This window comes from Lepidochelys olivacea (assembly GCF_965140295.1).
Source record: "Lepidochelys olivacea isolate rLepOli2 genome assembly, chromosome: 14".
NCBI lineage: Eukaryota > Metazoa > Chordata > Testudines > Cheloniidae > Lepidochelys > Lepidochelys olivacea.
Genome location: NC_140424.1, coordinates 38158633 through 38178661, shown reverse-complemented (window position 1 = coordinate 38178661; position 20029 = coordinate 38158633). Strand labels below are relative to the sequence as shown.

Sequence of the window (20029 nt, the reverse complement as noted above, 5' to 3'; positions counted from 1 at the left end):
ACCCCCCTTTGTCCCCCCACGTGTGGTTGTCTCAGACCCCAGCGCACACACGGAGCTGGCGGCAGCTTTCCTGGGCACAGGGCAGGGAATCGCAGCCCACTATGCTGGGAGCAGTCTGGGGCCAAACCCTCCTGCTGCAGCCTGGGTGTGACGGCGGGGGGGCACCGCTCCCTGGGGGGACAGATGGGAGGGTCTCTCTTACCTTCCCTCCAAGTGGTGCCATCCCTGGGAGCAGAGGTCAGGTTTCCCCTTAAGCGATGTCTTGGGCAGGCTGGGGTGTCTGGACTGATAAGTCTCTTGGGGAATAGCAGGAATGTTACTCTCTCTATATTAACCTCTCCCATCTGCAGCCAGGACTCTGGGGTTGCCAGCAGCAGCTGCTGGGGCTCTGGATCTTGCAAGAAGCGTGGATCCCACAGCGGTCAGCAACAAAAAAGCCTGGTCTACACTACAGAGAACCTCGACCTAATTATGTCAGTGTCTCCACCACCATGCTGCTGCTTGTCAGTTTCAGGCCTGCTATTCTCTCCCCTCTGCAGCCACAGCTCACAGCTGGAGCCATGAAATTGACAAGAATGTCAATTTCACAGCTGGTAGGCTCCCTGCTGTGAAATTCAGCCAGGGGCTGGGCTCACAGCTAGCACCTCCCCACCCAACTGTCAGCCAGGCGACAGGCTCACACCTGGAGCCACCACCCCTCACCTCAGGGTGACAGCAGAAGCTGTGAGCCACCCCACCACCCACTGGGCTCAATTTCACAGCAGAGAGCCTACAGCTCGAGCTGTGAGCCCTCTGCTGCTCTGAGCCAGGATGTCAATTTCATTCCTGGTAGGCTCTCTGCTGTGAAATTGAGCCCTGGGCTCACAGCTTGGGCTCTCACCCCAGAGGCGGGGGGGGGGGGGCTCCAGCTGTGAGCCCTGTGCAGCTGTCAGTGCTCCACATCCAGATGTCAGTGTCCCACATCAGTTGGTGCAAATGCTCCTGGTGAGGATGCGCTCCACCAGCAGAAGGAGGGCAGTGTGGACCCCAACAGCCCACTCAACTACAAGGGTGACTGTATGTCAACCTAAATTAAGTCGCCCTAATTTTGCAGTGTAGACAAGCCCTTACTGCACAGATTCTGATGCCGGGACCCGGTGGTCACTCCCACACCAGCTTTTTCTAGGTCCCAGCGATAAACCTATTGCATTGTCGCCACCCTGCCCCTCAGGGACCCCATGTCCCCTGGGCGCAGGCAGCTTCTCTCAGCATTAAGGGGTCATCGTACAAAGCAGCCACCACGTCAATGGGAGGACAGAAAGGAGACGTACCAGTCCCTGGGAGGCAGGAGAAGGGGGATTTCTATCAAGACTCAGGATGATTCCAGAGAGTCCACAATACAGAGACGGGGGGGAGATGGGGTCCTAGAGAGGCTACCCAGAGGCTGGAGCTGCAGGGGACATCTTTCTCAGTGACACTGACTCCCGGTGTGATTCACTCGGGGAAGTAATTGGCACAGGGAGCTGTTGGCCAGGGACGGTCTCTTGTCTCCACACCACACTCGCTGGCTACCAGCCCTGGGCCTGAGCTTCCCTAACTCGGGTCATGGAGCTGTGCTAGGCCACCAGGCTTGGTGGGTTCATCAGCTCCTAAGAATAACCGATCAAGGGGCCCTCATGTCCACTCCTGCAGGGATCTCTGCCGCCCCTTTCCTGGCCGGTACAATTTGCTACTGGGTAGCAGCTACTGACACCTAGCTGTTCTCTTTTGCTGCCCTTTCACCATTTTGCTGCCTCTGCCTTTCCCCAAGCTCTGGTGGAGGGGTCGCAAGCTGGGATGGAGGGGGGGTGTATTCCCCTCACAATCGGCTCTCTCTCACCTTTCCTCATCCTCTACTTTTCTGCATCTCCTGGTCCCAGAACAGCAAAGAATGATGGACGGGAAAGGAAGTCTGCTTCCTTTCCCCAGCCTCTGGTCCAGAGGTAGGAACTTGTGATGGAGGGGGGCATGCCTGCCACAATTTGCTACCACTGTGAAATCACAATTTTAAATTTGGGCACGAAGAAAGCTGTCTCAGTAATCCAGAAAAGCATTGTACAGAGCTAAACCTCAGGGCTTTGTATGTAAATCCCTGAACGAAGGTGGTGTTATTTCTTTATTAGTCTCTTTCCACTGTAGATCGTTGGGCAGCGGGTAGAATAGGCCTGGGGAGGCTAAACCTCCCCAGCTAGGCTGTGGCCCTGCCCATGCGTCGCCCCAAGGCCCTGGTCCTATGTCCCGCTCTTCCCCCGTAGCCCCACCCACATTGCTCCTCCTCTCGCCCTTGCTCTGGTTCTTCCCCAAAGCCAGCAGGGGCTTTGCGGTGCTGTGCCCGGTGGCCCAGAACTCAGGCTGGCTGAGGCAGGCATGCTGGGGCTCGGGCCGGCTGGTGGGCTGAAGCTTGGGGCAGCTGAGGCGGGCAGGCTGGTGCTTGGGCCAGACGGCAGGCTGGGATTCGGGCCAGCTGGCAGCCCATGACTCAGCGAGGCTGGGGTGGGCAGGCCAGGGCTCCTCCAGCTGCAGTAGGGGGCTCAGGGCTCCGGCAGGCAAAGAGGGGAAGGCCTCGGGCAGCAGGGAGAGGGCTGGGGGCTAGACTCCTCAAATGCAGGGTTCAGGTGCAGCCCATGTGTAGATCAGGCTGCACGGTTTCAATAGTAAACAAACACTGAATGCATACAAAACACTGAGTATGCCGCCAAACCCTATAAACAGTATTTAAAATACTTACAAACACCTTTTAAGTGCAAGCTATTAGGCAGAAAATCTACCACTGTCCCTTTTACCGACTTATCCCCCTTCGTCACACGCGCCCTGAACAAGTTTCCGACACAGCATTTGCACTGCTGTACTTCGGCACACGCGGGTGGGTGTAAACAAAGTGCACTGTGGTCCAGGAGGGAACAGAGAAAATACAAGGGATCTCCCTGCGTTCTGATCTTATTTCAGAGACATTTTCTCAGCCCTTTTCCTCACTGCTAAAACTCAAGCGCTCTCTCCTGACTGTATTTTTACCTCAAAATAATCCTGTACTTTAGTTACCCCATGGTAAAAAACAAACAAACCCTAAACAATAAAAACTAAAATAACACTTTTTAGCAGTGAGGAAAAGGCCGGGGGGGGGGGGGGGGGGCTGGACTCACAATGGGATGGCGCCATCGGGATGCTGAGCGTTGCAAGGACTATCTTTTAGGCCCCTAGCAAGTCACAGGAACAATCCTGTGATCCACAAAGCTGAGTTAGGTGTCTAGGCTCCCTATACTGACCCTGCGGAGAGGCAGGTGCCGGAGAATGAGATCCACAAAGTCGAGGAGCCACCTCAGCCTGCCCATGGGAGATGCTGACCTAAGACCTGCCTCGGCTCTCACAGACTTCGGCGCCTAACTCTCAGTGGCAGGAAGGCACCTAGCCCTGCCTAGCGCTCCACGGATGGGAGCCCAGCTCCTGGAGTCAGGTGGCTCAAGCCCCTCAACTGTTCCTTGAGCTAGGCAGGAGCCAAATACCACCTGAAACAGCCAGAGGTAGTGGTTCTGGTACTCCCCTTCTATCTTTCAGCGCTCACCTGGGATGTGGGAGACCCCTGTTCAAACCTCCTTTCCCCCTCTGCTTGAGGGGAGCATTGAACCTGGGTCTCCTACATCCCAGCCCACTTAGACGCCAGCAGAAGGGTTCCCATTCATGGATCCCTAGGCAGACCAGGCACCTTCCTGCACCTATGAGGCATTATGCAGAGCTAGCGACTGATCCGGGATTATTTTAAACACTAAAACTTTGGGAGGGGAGGGGGTATGTGAAATGTGCAGAATCAGGTCTCCTTGAGCAGCTCCATGCCTCTGGGATGCAACTGTGTGAGAACCCAGCCCTGGGAGCGGGTGCTGAGGTGTAGCATCCCCCAAGGGGGAGGGGAGCCCCTTTATACCTCAACATCCTTTTCTGCAACCACTGCAGATTGCTCATCCCCATGGCTGTCGCTTTTAACCCCTCTACACCCTGGGGTTTCCCCACTGATACTGTCTGGCCGGGCCTTAGCCACATTCTTAACCCTGGTTCCTACCCCGGTCTCTGATTTCCCCATCTCCTTCCCCTACCTCCAGCGCTTTGACCCTCCTGCACATCAGTTTGCCCCTGCACGGATTCTCTCCCCCACATTTGACTCCTTTGCCCCCCTTCCCCCTACGGCCAGCAGAGACCCCTTGGCCTCCCATGCAGGAGAGGTGAGTGAGCGGCACCCTTCACACGAGCCCCTGCACCAGCTGCAAAGCAGCAGATGGTGGGGGCAGCGGACGGCGGCACCCCCCGTGTGTCTGTCCCAGCCCCAGCCCCGCCCGGCCGGGCTCCCCCCGCCCCGCGCACACCGGGGGCTGCGGCAGCTTTCCCGGGCCCGGGGCAGGGAATCGCAGCCGGCTCCGCGGGGAGCAGCCCGGGGCCAAACCCGCCCCCTGCAGCCCGGGGGTGCCGGGGGGGGCGGGTCTCTCTTACCTTCCCTCCGAGCGGGGCCCCCCGGGGCAGGGGCCGGGCCGGGAAGGGGCCCTGGCCGGGCTGGGGGCTCTGCCCTGGGAGAGGCTCCCGGGGAGCAGCGGGCAGGGCCCGGCTGGAGGTTCCCCTCTCCCGGCTGCAGCCCGGGCTCCGGGCTCCCAGCACCAGCCGCCGGGGCGCGGGGATCTCGCCGGGAGCCAGAGTCCCCGCAGCGGCTGCGAGTCACTTCCTGGGGCCGGGCCCGAGCCCCGCGATCCTCCCCCCAGAGCCGCCCCCCAGCCGCTCCTGGGTCCTAGCGATCAACGCACCGCGCTGCAGGCCCCTGCCCCAGACCCTGCCCCCTGGGGACCCCACCAGCCTGGGCGCGGGCAGCTTCTCCCCGCATTAAGGGGGCATCGTGCACAGAGGCCAAAGTACCCGTGGGAGGACAGACAGGAGGCGCCCAGATCGCGGAAAAGGGGGGTTTCTGTGCAGACTTGGGATTGCTCTAGAGAGTCCCAGTACCCAGGGACACACGGGGGACACTCTGTGTGTGATTTGCTCTGGTAACAGACGGGCACAGTGAGCAGTTGGTCAGAGCTGGTGTCTTGTCTGCACCCCAGACTCACTAGCTACCAGCCCTGGGCTGCAGCCACAAGCTCTGCTCCCCTCACTTGGCTCATGGAGCTGTCAGTGCTTTGTCACCAGGTTCCTGGAAGCGTTTGTAGGGCTGAATTAACCCATCCCTGGTTCTAGGCCAAACCCCCTTGTGTGCCCCCCACCCGTCCCCACCCACCAGGGATTGCCTTTGCCCTTCTCCCAACTGGCTCCCCCATGTGGGCACTGACTGCAGCTCCCTCTCACACACCTGCACATCACCAGCAAACTCCAGCTGGTCTGGTTCAGGGACTGGTGCTTTGCCCACTTGTGCCCTGGTGCATGGTGGTTGCAGCACAACTCACTCCAATTTGGCCCTGACCCCCACCAGGTGTCAACAGCAATCAGATTTGGCCTGATGCCCCCTCTCCCAAAATGGGGGCCAGGCCGCGGGCAATCTTGAGTGGGCACTGTGCCACCTATCACTGGATACCTACGAAAATCCCCAGTGAGCTGTTCCCCAAGGACTAGTGTACCGCTCTGACCCTGAGAGCATCCCAATGCCAGACGGCCAGGGGCTCCCTGGGAGCTGGAAGTCAGTTTCAGCTGGCTTGACAAACCCAACTCACTGGTGCCATACTCTGTGTCTAAAAAGGTGTCATTGGAAACTAATAACTCACTGATCAGTCATATGCTTGCATGAGATACATATGGGCCATACACAAAGAATTAGAAACACAGGCTGGAAACTGTTTTGAAAATGTGTTTGTCGGGCAAGGCTTATGTCACCCTCGCCCTAAACAAAGGAATGTGGTTCTTCCACTTGGTGGAACCTGTCTCCAATGTAAATGGAGTGAGGACAATGAAATGACATTTAAACCAAGGGCACACAAAGCCAGCAGGCGAAGCACAGTGGAAGATGCCCCTTCCCACTCTCAATGGGAGATGGAAGCAGCAGCTGCAAAAAAACTTCCCGCCTCCTGAAGCGAGGTCATTGAACTTTAGAAACTATAACCAGGAGGCAAAGCCAGCTTGGCATCCATCACTGAGCAGATACCACAGGGCCTGTATGTCTGAGAAAAGTGGAACCTTCCAGCCAAGGGGGCTGAAAGTCCTCAGACACTGAATCTAGGCAAGACACCTGCTTCGACCAAGACGGTAACTTACTGCAGTTAAATGTATGTTTCAAAGCATGTTTTGTCTGTAACCTTTTGTTTTGCTTTCACTCTTATTAGACATCCCTTAATCCTAGGTTCCATGGGAATAAATTCAGTTTTAGTTTTACAACAGGTTTCAGAGTAACAGCCGTGTTAATCTGTATTCGCAAAAAGAAAAGGAGTACTTGTGGCACCTTAGAGACTAACCAATTTATTTGAGCATGAGCTTTCGTGAGCTACAGCTCACTTCATCGGATGCATACTGTGGAAAGTGTAGAAGATCTTTTTATATACACACAAAGCATGAAAAAATACCTCCTCCCATCCCACTCTCCTGCTGGTAATAGCTTATCTAAAGTGATCACTCTCCTTACAATGACAGGTTTCAGAGTAACAGCCGTGTTAGTCTGTATTCGCAAAAAGAAAAGGAGTACTTGTGGCACCATAGAGACTAACCAATTTATTTGAGCATGAGCTTTCGTGAGCTACAGCTCACTTCATCGGATGCATACCGTGGAAACTGCAGCAGACTTTATATACACACAGAGAATATGAAACAATACCTCCTCCCACCCCACTCTCCTGCTGGTAATAGCTTATCTAAAGTGATCATCAGGTTGGGCCATTTCCAGCACAAATCCAGGTTTTCTCACCCTCCACCCCACCACACAAATTCACTCTCCTGCTGGTGATAGCCCATCCAAAGTGACAACTCTTTACACAATGTGCATGATAATCAAGTTGGGCCATTTCCTGCACAAATCCAGGTTTTCTCAAACCCCCCCCCACACACACACACAAACCCAAACCATCTCAGTCCCATGTGAGTCCTCAGCTAACCAACTTAAAGGTGGGGCCGTGCGCTGTCTTTTTAAGAGAGCTGCAAAGTTACTGTGAGTGCTATGCTCAGGGGGATCTGACACTACGGGGCAGATGGCTTTGGGGAGACTCAGGTTTGGGGGCCAAGTTGGGGTGACTCTGAAAAGAGGAACCAAAGCTGGTGGAAGCCAGTGAGAGGTGCCGGTGCTGTGCGCGGGCTGCTGGTGTGAAGGCTCTGAACCACGGCTGCACACCAGAGAGACACACCCAGGATTACAGGGCAGGCGGAGACACTGGTCTGGGTTGAACCCCACAGCATCACATCACTAGACCAGTTTGACTGGAGACCACTGCACCGGTATCACACAGCACTGGAATTTGCTGACAGCAAAACAAAAGGAAATTTATTGGAAGAGACACAAGAGATCTAAACAGAAACAAGAGGAATGATGGAGTCACATGGTCACGTGCAAAACCAAAATCAGAAAGGTTGAACTAGGGCCTACCCTCATTAGAAGTTCTCTTTTCTATCTGATCAAACAGATGCTCACCCCAAAGTTCAGTCTGTCACAGGGAATGCTAGCCCCAAGGAGCCGGGCCCCTGCCTTCCACACACCACCCGGAGCAAAGTGAGACCATCTCGGAAGGGGACAAGGGATCCCCGCAGGAGAACTCAGTGACTCGGACAATCACTTTGCTAATGGGGGCTCAGGATCAATAAGATGCTCAGGGTCAGTTTGACTAGGAAGAGTGGGGGAGGGGCAGAGGACATGTGCTAGCTAATCCCCACCACTTCTCCCCCTACAAAAGGCCCAGTGGGAATCAGCCCCTCTCCGTGGTGCTGTCTGAATGCAGCGGGGGCAGGGAGAAGGGGCAGAGGGGGTGAGTGAGGAGAGGCAGCACCTCTCTACCCCTGTGCTCTCCCTCGCCTCTTATCCCATCATCCCCAAACACTCGATACCCCAGCGAACAGGTTTCCCTGCTTACCACCTCCACCAGCCCCAACCATTCAGCCCCCAGTGTCCTCCCCACAACCCACCGGCCTGGTCCCTTAATGGTTGATCCCCCAGAACCCAGCGCCCTAGGGGATTTGGGGAGGGAGGAGTTACCAGCCCCCAGGGACACTCCTCCTGCAGGGAACAGCTCCAGGTAAGTGGAGGAGCCCAGTCCAGGGGCTGGTAGAAGATGGGGGATGGGGACAGGTGTGTAGAGTGAAGGTGGGGTCTGGCCCAAATGTCCTTCTCCTCATCACCACGACAGCGGGATCCTGTCTGGGAGGGGAAGGGAGAGGGGGGAACTTCAGCCAGGCAGAGGGAGAGGCTGGAGGAGTTTCTTTCTCTCCCTTCCCCCACTTGTGGCTCATCAGCTCAGCAACCAGGGCTGCGGCAGGGAGGAGGGGCTGATGGGGGCTTCTCCTCCTCTGCTTGGGGTTTGCTTAGACCAGGCAGACCCAGAGGGTCACTGGCCAGCTGCTGCTCGGCTGCTGCTGGATCCTCACCCCAGCGATGGGCAGCTGGATCCTTGGGAGCCAAACCCGGATGTGTGTGGGAACGAGGAAATGGGTTTGTCACCATGGCCAGCCCCAGTCAGGGCCCTGAGAGAATTTCCCCCATGTGTGGAGGAGTCTCTGATGTCCAGCATGGTGTTAACTCCACTTGGAGCATTTTCCATGCTAAAGGAAGCAAATCAGGGTCTGTCTACACAGCAACTAGGCACCTGCTGTGGTTGGTCCATACCAGCTGACTTGGGCTCACGGGGCTCTTTCATTGCTATATAGATTTCCAGGCTTATTCTGGAGCCTTCTCTCTAGGACCTGCGAGGTGGGAGGGTCCCAGAGCCCAGGCTCCAGCCCATGCCCCGAAGTTCACGTAGGAATGAACCAGCCCTGCAGCCCCAGCCCCACGAGCCTGAGTCGGCTGTCATGGGTCAGCTGCAGGTTTTTCTTTGCTGTGCAGACAGACCCTGAGAGGTCTCTACCCTGAGTGGGTTTGCTGGTGCTTTATATTCCCCAGAGCACCAGATGAAGCTTCCCCCACATTCAAAGTCTCCCTCTTGTGGGGACTCTTCAATATATGATGATGGGTGAGCTCTGACTGAATCTTTCCCACAGTCAAGGTATTTCTAAGAGCTTTCCCCCGTGTGGAGCCGCTGATGTTTCAGTGAGCGTTGAGCTGTTCTTGAAGCTTTTCCTGCAGTCCAAGCCTTTTCGGGTTTCCTCTCTTTTGTGGATCATCTCACGTGAAATCAGGTTTGATCTCCACATCAAACTTTTCCCTGTAGTTGAGGCATTTGTGAGGTTTGTCTTCAGTATGGATTTTCTGATGTCTGATATGGGTTGACCTCTGAGAGAAACTTTTCCCACAGTCAAGGCATTTGTGGGGTTTATCTCCAGTATGGATTTTGTGATGTCTCGTAAGAGTTGATCTCTGAGTGAAACTTTTCCCACAGTCGAGGCATTTGTAGATTCTCTCTCCTGTGTGGATTCTCTGATGTTTAAGAAGGTCTGAGCTGTCACGGAAGCTTTTCCCACAATCCAAGCATTTATGGAGTTTCTCTCTTTTGTGACTCATGTCACGTGAAATCAGGTTTGAACTCTGAATGAAACTTTTTCCACAATCCAACCATTTATGGGGTTTCTCTCTTTTGTGGATCATTTCATGTGAAATCAGGTTTGATCGCTGAGTGAAACTTTCCCCACAGTCCAAGCATTTATAGAGTTTCTCTCCTGAGTGGATTTTCTGGTGTGTAGTAAGGGCTGATCTCTGAATGAAACTTTTCCCACAGTCGAGGCATTTGTGGGGTTTATCTCCAGTATGGGTTTTTTGATGTCTGGTAAGAGTTGATCTCTGAGTGAAACTTTTCTCACAGTCGAGGCATTTGTAGATTCTCTCTCCCGTGTGGATTCTCTGATGTTTAAGAAGGTCTGAGCTGTCACGGAAGCTTTTCCCACAATCCAAGCATTTATGGGGTTTCTCTCCTTTGTGGATCATCTCATGTGAAATCAGGTTTGATCGCTGAGTGAAACTTTCCCCACAGTCCAAGGATTCATAGAGTTTCTCTCCTCTGTGGATTTTCTGGTGTGTAGCAAGGGCAGATCTCCAAATGAAGCTTTTCCCACAGTCCAAGCACGTGTGGGGTTTCTCTCCTGTGTGGATTTTCTCATGTGAACTAAGGGTTGATCTGTGGGTGAAACTTTTCCCACAGTCGAGGCATTTGTGAGGTTTATCTCCAGTGTGGATTCTCTGATGTCTGAGAAGGATGGATCTCTGAGCGAAACTGTTCCCACAGTTGAGACACTTATAGGGTCTCTCTCCTGTGTGCACTCTCTGATGCGTAATAAGGTGTGAGCTCTGACTGAAGCTTTTCCCACAGTCCAGGCATTTATAAGGTCTCTCTCCTGTGTGGATTCTCTGATGAGTGATAAGGTTCGATTTCTGATTGAAGCTTTTCCCACAGTTGACACACTTATAGGGTTTCTCTTCCTTGGGATTTGTCTGCGGGGCTGTGTTTTTCCTGGGGTCCTTGCATCCTACCCCATATTCAACCGATTCATCCTCTTTCTTCACTGGGTGGTTTCCCCGCTGCCTCTCTGATCTCTGCTGGCTCCTCCAAGCTTCTCCCTGTTCCAAAGTTTGGGAAAAATTCCCTTCAGCTCCTCTCAGAAAGTTCCCCTGCAGTTCCACTTTTTCGGGATCTTCCTGTTGTGGATTCTTCCCCTTGTTCTCACTCATCATCATCTCATCAACTGCTAGGGGAGAGAAAGAATCCAGATAGGAGTCATTCCCTGTGGCGGGGAGAAAGGACAGAACGGGGAAGAGCACAGAGGGAAAAATACTACACAGTAACTGTAGGGGAGACGGAGAAATTGGATTCTGCCTCCACAACCCATCTACACACTGCCAGGGAAGAAAAGTCAGGGAGGACACTCCATACAGCTAAAGGATGGGTGGGAAGCCATCGGTGATCTCTGCCGTGATGATACCATACTGGCTGGCTACAGCCTGACTGGGTGAGGTGAAACTCACCCCAGGAGCTGGCTAACAGCCCACCTTCGGGAGTCCCAGCTTTTTCATTCACTTGCCAGATGGTTTGTGTGTCAGTTTCACCAATTCCTCACCTGTGCGGCTGCCTCTTGGGATCTCCGATTCCTCAGAGGTCTGAATATCCAGGAACCATGGCTCTTCCCCTTGTTCCAGCCGGGCGATCATGTCAGGTTTGAGAATGGGAAATCCTGCTCAGGGAGGGAAATCAGGAAGATGAGGGTGTATTTCGAGTATTGAGAGAGTATTTGTCACAAAGAACATCCCTGAATATTAACCTGCCCCGTGCTGAGCTGGGGGATTGTGGAATCCAAAAGGACGGGAACATGGTCAATGTAATTACGCAGATGTGGAATGTTAACAAACTGGGACATGGCCTCTGAGCCCCCAGGGAGAGGCAGATGTCTGTCGGGGAAGGAGCTGTCACAGCATCGCTGGGGGTTTCCAGGATCTGTGCACTCTGGGGGACTTGCTGATTCAGACACAGTTATGATATTAAACCCCTGTCTAGTTCTAAACCTCCAGAGCCCTCTGGCTGCAGCCAGTTCCAGCTATGGGGGATCATAGGGGATGGTGAGTGTAAAATAAGAGACACAAGGTGGGTGACATAACACTCCTCAACACTCCAAACCCAAAGTATCTTTTCTTGGGCCAACTCCTGTGGGTGAACATAAGGTCCAAAGGTCCATCTTGCCCAGTATCCTGTCTACCAACAGTGGCCAATGCCAGCTGCTTCAGAGGGAATGAACAGAACAGATGATCATTAAATGATCCAAAACAATGAAAAACAAGCTTCAAAAGCTTCTCTCTTTCATCAGCCAAATTTGGTCCATTCAAAGGTACTGCCTTCCCCACTTTGTGTCTGTCTATCATGGGACCAACAGGCCCATACCAACAGTACAAACAAGTGAGAAATAATACACACAGGACCATACCCTGCTTCTGCCCCTTTGAAAACTGGATGGATGGGGTGAATTAGCATGTCCATTAGGTTTATGATTCCCCGATCCCATTGGAGGTGGCATGGAGATGAAAGTCTCTCTTACACTAGATCTATGGACTCTGGGATCCATTTGCCTCTAATCTAACTGAGCAGGGAAGAACTGACCAGTTTCATACATGCAGACCTCCCAGCTTGTAATAATTAAGGGCACAGGAATCCCTTACCCAGTGAGGTCACCATCTCGTAGTTCTCCTGCATGACGTCCCAGTAGAGGGCTCTCTGAGCGGGGTCCAGCAGAGCCCCCTGCCCCTGGGTGAAATACACAGCCACCTCCTCGAAGGTCACCGGCATCTGAAACAACAAGAGTCCCCCACTCAGAACCTGCTGTCCCAGCCACAATCCCAGGAGTCACACAGGAGGAAGGATAAAGAAATGGAAGCTCTGGGAAGACCAGAGTAGTAGAATCCCACCCCAGCCTGCTCAGAGCAGCCAGGAGGCTTCAGAGGGTGGGAGAAGGCGAGAGCTCCTTGTCTCCCCAGCACACGGAGCAGGGCAGGGTCTTCTCATTTCCCACTCGCCTGCCAGCCACAGGCTGATACGGGAAGCAGAGCTCTGAGCCGGGGACAGGGACAGGAATCCCGACAGCTTCCCTTTGTATTTCACAGCAGCCTCTGGCCAGTGGGGTCAGGCTCCAGCACTGGGAGTCTGGTCACTTTTCCCAGCCCTGCCCAGGGGCGTTTCCTGTTTCAGAAATGGGGGAATGTTCCCCCCTGACCATGGGCCTGTTCAGAAAATCAGGCCCAGGTTGAACATTTCCCAGCAGGTTTATCACACCCTCAACCCTCCCTGCCTCACCCTGTGTCTTTCCTGCCCCTCCTCCTCTACAGCAACCCCCCCTGCAGCTCCCTGAAAATCCCCTACCTGAGCTGGCTCCATCACAGCCATTTCCCTTCCCTGTCCCCTGGAAGACGGGAGGATCTGGAGCGAAACTTGGACGTGATTCTTCAGCCTGTCAGGGCAAGAGGGGCGACGACGGGGGGAGGTTTCAGAAGGGGCTTGAGTCCATTTCACACCCCGATTCCCCCCTGGCTCTCTCCCTGCAGACAGACTGGTCCTGCAGGCTCCAGCTCAGGATTTGGTGAGGGCAGAGCTCAGGGCTCCCCCTGGGGCTGGTTCCAGCCACCGGAGAAAGTCCCCTCCTGGGCTGGGCACAGAGGGGGATTAATGAAGGTCTCTCCCCAGAACTGACCCCACTGGGGGAGCAGCAGCTGCTCAGTCTGGACTCCCAGATCACAATGGAGGAGGCAGCAGCATCTGCCCCAGGAAGCTCAACTCCAGGGCTCTAATATCAGGAGCAGACAGAGACATACCAGCCTCCTCCTCTCCCTTAGCAATAGCCAGAGCCCTCTAGTTTGGTGACCACACCTGATGAATGAGCTGCCCTGGACTCCCCCGGCAGCCCCCAGGGACAGCTGATCTCATCGGCCCAACTGGACTCACCCCCTGCCAGAGCCAGCAGTGACGGGGTCTGACACTGGTGTGGCTGAGATCTGAATCCATGGCATGGGGAAGCTGCCGTTGTCCCTCTCACCACCGCTCTCCCTTTTCACTGGCCTCTCTCTCCCTTCCCCAGCCAGCCTCCTCTTGCTCTCCCATTCCCCTTCCGGCCTCCCCAGTCCCCTCCCCCAACATCACCCCCTTTTCCTTCACTAGTTCCCACCACCCAGATTTCCCTCTATTCCAGCCCTGTGTCCTGTGGGCTCCACAATTTTCCCCTGTACAGTGATCATAGAACCATAGAATCATAGAATATCAGGGTTGGAAGGGACCTCAGGAGGTCATCTAGTCCAACCCCCTGCTCAAAGCAGGACCAATCCCCAATTAAATCATCCCAGCCAGGGCTTTGTCAAGCCTGACCTTAAAAACTTCTAAGGAAGGAGATTCTACCACCTCCCTAGGTAACGCATTCCAGTGTTTCACCACCCTCCTAGTGAAAAAGTTTTTCCTAATATCCAACCTAAACCTCCCCCACTGCAACTTGAGACCATTACTCCTTGTCCTGTCCTCTTCTACCACTGAGAATAGTCTAGAACCATCCTCTCTGGAACCACCTCTCAGGTAGTTGAAAGCAGCTATCAAATCCCCCCTCATTCTTCTCTTCCATAGACTAAACAATCCCAGTTCCCTCAGCCTCTCCTCATAACTCATGTGTTCCAGACCCCTAATCATTTTTGTTGCCCTTCGCTGGACTCTCTCCAATTTCTCCACATCCTTCTTGTAGTGTGGGGCCCAAAACTGGACACAGTACTCCAAATGAGGCCTCACCAATGTCGAATAGAGGGGAACGATCACGTCCCTCGAGCTGCTCGCTATGCCCCTGCTTATACATCCCAAAATGCCATTGGCCTTCTTGGCAACAAGGGCACACTGCTGACTCATATCCAGCTTCTCGTCCACTGTCACCCCTAGGTCCTTTTCCGCAGAACTGCTGCCTAGCCATTCGGTCCCTAGTCTGTAGCGGTGCATTGGGTTCTTCCGTCCGAAGTGCAGGACCCTGCACTTATCCTTATTGAACCTCATCAGATTTCTTTTGGCTCAATCCTCCAATTTGTCTAAGTCCCTCTGTATCCTATCCCTGCCCTCCAGCGTATCTACCACTCCTCCCAGTTTAGTATCATCCGCAAATTTTCTGAGAGTATAATCCGCACCATCCTCCAGATCATTTATGAAGATATTGAACAAAACCGGCCCCAGGACCGACCCTTGGGGTACTCCACTTGACACCGGCTGCCAGCTAGACATGGAGCCATTGATCACTACCCGTTGAGCCCAACAATCTAGCCAACTTTCTACCCACCTTATAGTGCATTCATCCAGCCCATACTTCTTTAACTTGCTGACAAGAATACTGGGGGAGACCGTGTCAAAAACTTTGCTAAAGTCAAGAAACAATACATCCACTGCTTTCCCTTCATCCACAGAACCAGTAATCTCATCATAAAAGGCGATTAGATTAGTCAGGCATGACCTTCCCTTGGTGAATCCATGCTGACTGTTCCTGATCACTTTCCTCTCAAGTAAGTGCTTCAGGATTGATTCCTTGAGGACCTGCTCCATGATTTTTCCGGGGACTGAGGTGAGACTGACTGGCCTGTAGTTCCCAGGATCCTCCTTCTTCCCTTTTTTAAAGATTGGCACTACATTAGCCTTTTTCCAGTCATCTGGGACTTCCCCTGTTCGCCACGAGTTTTCAAAGATAATGGCCAATGGCTCTGCAATCACAGCCGCCAATTCCTTTAGCACTCTCGGATGCAACTCGTCCGGCCCCATGGATTTGTGCACGTCCAGCTTTTCTAAATAGTCCCTAACCACCTTTCTCCACAGAGGGCTGGCCATCTATTCCCCATGTTGTGATGCCCAGTGCAGCAGTCTGGGAGCTGACCTTGTTCGTGAAGACAGAGGCAAAAAAAGCATTGAGCACATTAGCTTTTTCCAAATCCTCTGTCACTAGGTTGCCTCCCTCATTCATTAAGGGGCCCACACTTTCCTTGGCTTTCTTCTTGTTGCCAACATACCTGAAGAAACCCTTCTTGTGACTCTTGACATCTCTTGCTAGCTGCAGCTCCAGGTGCGATTTGGCCCTCCTGATTTCATTCCTACATGCCCGAGCAATATTTTTATACTCTTCCCTGGTCATATGTCCAACCTTCCACTTCTTGTAAGCTTCTTTTTTATGTTCAAGATCCGCTAGGATTTCACCGTTAAGCCAAGCTGGTCGCCTGCCATATTTACTATTCTTTCGACTCATCAGGATGGTTTGTCCCTGTAACCTCAACAGGGATTCCTTGAAATACAGCCAGCTCTCCTGGACTCCTTTCCCCTTCATGTTAGTCCCCCAGGGGATCCTACCCATCCGTTCCCTGAGGGAGTCGAAGTCTGCTTTCCTGAAGTCCAGGGTCCGTATCCTGCTGCTTACCTTTCTTCCCTGTGTCAGGATCCTGAACTCAACCAACTCATGGTCACTGCCTCCCAGATTCCCATCCACTTTTGCTTCCCCCACTAATTCTTCCCTGTTTGTGAGCAGCAGGTCAAGAAAAGCTCCCCCCAGTTGGCTCGTCTAGCCCTTGCACCAGGAAATTGTCCCCTATGCTTTCCAAAAACTTCCTGGATTGTCTATGCACCGCTGCATTGCTCTCCCAGCAGATATGAGGAAAATTAAAGTCACCCATGAGAACCAGGGCGTGTGATCTAGTAGCTTCTGCGAGTTGCCGGAAGAAAGCCTCATCCACCTCATCCCCCTGGTCCGGTGGTCTATAGCAGACTCCCACCACGACATCACCCTTGTTGCTCACACTTCTAAACTTCATCCAGAGACACTCAGGTTTTTCTGCAGTTTCGTACCGGAGCTCTGAGCAGTCATACTGCTCCCTTACATACAGTGCTACTCCCCCACCTTTTCTGCCCTGCCTGTCCTTCCTGAACAGTTTATAACCATCCATGACAGTGCTCCAGTCATGTGAGTTATCCCACCAAGTCTCTGTTATTCCAATCACGTCATAATTCCTGCCTTGCCTCATTCTCCACGCAGCGCCCCCTCTGCCCCCTACCCCCTCACACCTCCCTTCCCACCTATAAATCCCCTCCTGTCCTCCCACCTCCAGTCCCTCTTCAGCCCCCTCCCGGCTCCCTCCCACGTGTGTCTGTCCCAGCCCCTGGCTCCCCCGGTCCCGCACACACCGGGGGCTGGCGGCAGCTTTCCCGGGCCCGGGGCAGGGAATCGCAGCCGGCTCCGCGGGGAGCAGCCCGGGGGTGACGGGGGGGGGCGGGTCTCTCTTACCTTCCCTCCGAGCGGGGCCCCCCGGGGCAGGGGCCGGGCCGGGAAGGGGCCCTGGCCGGGCTGGGGGCTCTGCCCTGGGAGAGGCTCCCGGGGAGCAGCGGGCAGGGCCCGGCTGGAGGTTCCCCTCTCCCGGCTGCAGCCCGGGCTCCGGGCTCCCAGCACCAGCCGCCGGGGCGCGGGGATCTCGCCGGGAGCCAGAGTCCCCGCAACGGCAACGAAATCCGAATCCGATTCACTTGCTGGCTCGCAGGCAGCTCCTCCTGGGTCCTAGCGACAAGCGGATTCCATTGCCCTGCAGCCCCCCCGCCACAGACCCTGCCTCTTGCGGGCCTCACCTCCCCTTGGCTCCCGCAGCTTCTCTCCGCATCAAGGAGGCATCGTGCACAGAGGCCAATGAGGCTGTGGGAGGACAGACAGGAGACCCAGATCCCGGGGGCTCCGTGGGGACTGGGCATTGTTCCAGAGAGTCCCCAAGCCCGCGCCGCTTCCCGCAGCTCCCATTGGCCGGGAACGGGGAACCACGGCCACTGGGAACTGCAAGTGGCCGTACCTGCAGAACAAAGTGTCTCACGGCCCACCAGGGGCTTACCCAGAACAAGCCACAAGCCAAGTTTGGGAACCACTGATCTACAGGAACACAGGGGTGATCGGGGTCCTGGTCCTAGAGAGACAGTCCAGAGCTAAGAAGAAGTCTGGTGGTACCTTAGAGACTAACAGATTTATTTGGGCATAAGCTTTCGTGGGTAAAACACCACTTCTTCAGATGCAGTCCAGACCTAGAGCTGCAGGCGAAATGTTTCTCAATGACACTGACTCTGTCTATGATCCACTCTGGTAACAGACTGGCACAGGGAGCAGCTGATCAGAGCTGGTCTCTTCTCTCCACACCAGGCTCACTGGCTACCAGCCCTGGGCCAGAGATACCAGCTCGGGTCATGGAGGTTTCAGAGCTTTGCCATCAGGTTCCTGGAGTTATTTGTAGGGCTGGATTAACCCATCCCTAGGTTCTAGGCCCAACCTTCTCAGGTCTGCCCCCCCCCCCCACCTCCAACCAGGGATCCCTTCTGCTCCTCTCCCGGCTGGCTCCCCCATGTGGGCACTGACCGCAGCTCCCTCTCACACACCTGCACATCACCAGCAAACTCCAGCAGGTCTGGTTCAGGGACTGGTGCTCTGCTTACTTCTGCCCTGGTGCATGGGGATCACAGCACAACTCACTCCATTTCGACCCTGCCCCCCCCCCAGGTGCCGACAGCACTCACTCGAGTTTGCCCTGGTGCCCCCTCTTCTGAAATGGGGGCTGGCCTGGGATATTCCAGAGTGCGCAGTGGGGCAGCCAGCACTGCTCCTTCTCCCCAAGGAGCAGGCTCCTGTGCGACCCCCAACACACACAGGAATAGGGTTTTAGGTACCTGCCTATATGGCCTGTCCCTTAATCCAGCCCTGACTGCACTGGATCCCTCCAGGGTTGGGAGTCTGGAGGGGAGGGGAGTGGGGGGAGTTGATTCAGTAGCTGTTGTATCCAGAGGTGGGAAAGAGAGACAGAGGAGGCTGCTCTCAATCTGTCTGTTTTTTGTCCTGGGTCACAAGCTCCATTGGGATCTGGGAGCTTGGACTGAGCAGCTGCTGCTCCCCCAACAGGGTCTGTGCTGGGAAGAGATCTTCATCAAAGGCCCCTCTGTGCCCAGCCAGGGTGGGACATTCACTAGGCCAGACCAGAGCGAAAGACTGACTCTGCAGTCTGGGGGTTGGGGCACCGTCTGGGAGGGCCCCGTCCCCTTTCCCAAGGACTCTGCAATGAAATCCAAAGTAAAACAGGAAATGGGGGAAGCCTGACATTGGGAGACCCCATGGTGAGAGCACTGCCCTGAGAGCTGTGGGTATCCCCTGAACCTGGGTCTCCTACATCAGGTTGGCTGCTCTGACTCCTGGGCTAAGAGTTTCCAGGAGGAATCACCCCATGCTCCCTTCTGCTGGTGTTTCTGGGTGGCATTTGACATTATTCTCACAAAAGCACAAGCATCTGGGCCCCAACACTCCAGCAGAGGGGTTCCCAGTGGTGCATTCGCAGGCAGAGAGGTGCTGGGAGGCTGCTCAGAGCACCCAGGGCTGGGATTCACCTGGCTTCCACCAGCCTCTGGTGCGAGGGACTCGTTTGTGCCCTTTGCCCTGCAGGGTAACAACAGCTCCCAGCCCCTGAGTCCCTTCAAAGTCTGCCCCTGGGGTCCCCAGCCCCTATCCCTGGATACCCACAGAAATCCCTGATTTGCAGCTCCCCAAGAACCAGTGCACCTCTCCGACCCTGCGAGCATCCCAATGCCAGAGGCTCCCTGGGAGCTGGCAGTGAGTTTCAGCTGCCTTGACCAGCCCAACTCACTGGGACCATGATCAGTACCTAAAAGTTGTCACTGGAAACTAACAACTCACTGATCAGCTAGATTCTGGCCTGATATACCTACTGGCAATACATGAAGCATTAGAAATACCTGCTGCAAGATGTTCTTAAAATGTGTTTCAGAGTAACAGCCGTGTTAGTCTGTCTTCGCAAAAAGAAAAGGAGGACTTGTAGCACCTTAGAGACTAACCAATTTATTTGAGCATAAGCTTTCATGCATCCGATGAAGTGAGCTGTAGCTCACGAAAGCTCATGCTCAAATAAATTGGTTAGTCTCTAAGGTGCCACAAGTCCTCCTTTTCTTTTTAAAATGTGTTGTCAGGCAAGGCTTACATCACCCCTCTCCCCCAGGCAAAGGAATGTGGTTCTTCCCCCTGCTTGCATGTGTCTGCAATGTAAATGGAGCGAGGACAATGATATGACATTTACATGAAGGGCAGACAAAGCCAGCAGGCAAACCAGTGTGGAAGATGCCACTTCCCACTCTCATGGGAGATGGAAGCCGCAACTGCAGAAAAACTTCCTGCCTCCTGAAGTGAAGTCATTGACCTTTGGAAGCAATAAGGACGGATAAGATTATTTCATGGAAGTTACAGATTCCATGACATTCAGAGACCTCTACGAGATTTTCCATTTCAGAGGCGGAGGGTCCCCTGGGGCTCTCAGCTGCAGTGGGGCACTTGGAGCTGTCAGCCACTCCGCAGCAGGGAGGATTGGGCTCTCATCATCCCCCCCCTCCCCAAAAAAACCCCTCGAGCTTCAGTCGTCACC

The 20029-nt window shown here is 54.3% G+C and overlaps 1 protein-coding gene across 2 annotated transcripts; it reads right to left on the bottom strand.

Annotated features, from left to right (window-relative positions):
• Nucleotides 1-6512: 6512 nt before the first annotated feature.
• On the bottom strand, nt 6513-19968 carry LOC311530827 (uncharacterized protein). 2 transcript variants are annotated; one of them, XM_084647772.1, is made up of 5 exons: nt 19688-19968; nt 12948-13035; nt 12251-12377; nt 11161-11274; nt 6513-10788 (listed from the first exon to the last, which is right to left on the bottom strand). In XM_084647772.1, the coding sequence occupies exons 1-5, from the start codon at nt 19801-19803 to the stop codon at nt 9278-9280; spliced, it is 1956 nt and encodes a 651-aa protein (XP_084503898.1). In that variant the 5' UTR covers nt 19804-19968; the 3' UTR covers nt 6513-9277. The 2 variants fall into 2 exon arrangements, with proteins under 2 accessions (XP_084503898.1, XP_084503897.1); XM_084647771.1 differs by having other exon boundaries at nt 6514-10791.
• Between the last annotated feature and the right edge of the window lie 61 nt (nt 19969-20029).

Bases quoted from the DNA above. Each gene is read 5' to 3' on its own strand.
- LOC311530827 (XM_084647771.1), bottom strand. From the start codon at position 19,803: ATGACTTCACTTCAGGAGGCAGGAAGTTTTTCTGCAGTTGCGGCTTCC. The intron at 12,378-12,947 runs GTAGGGGATTTT...TTGTTGTTTCAG, and splicing joins CTGTGATGGAGCCAGCTCAG to ATGCCGGTGACCTTCGAGGA. The intron at 10,792-11,160 runs GTGAGGAATTGG...TCTCTCCCCTAG, and splicing joins CCCAAGAGGCAGCCGCACAG to CAGTTGATGAGATGATGATG.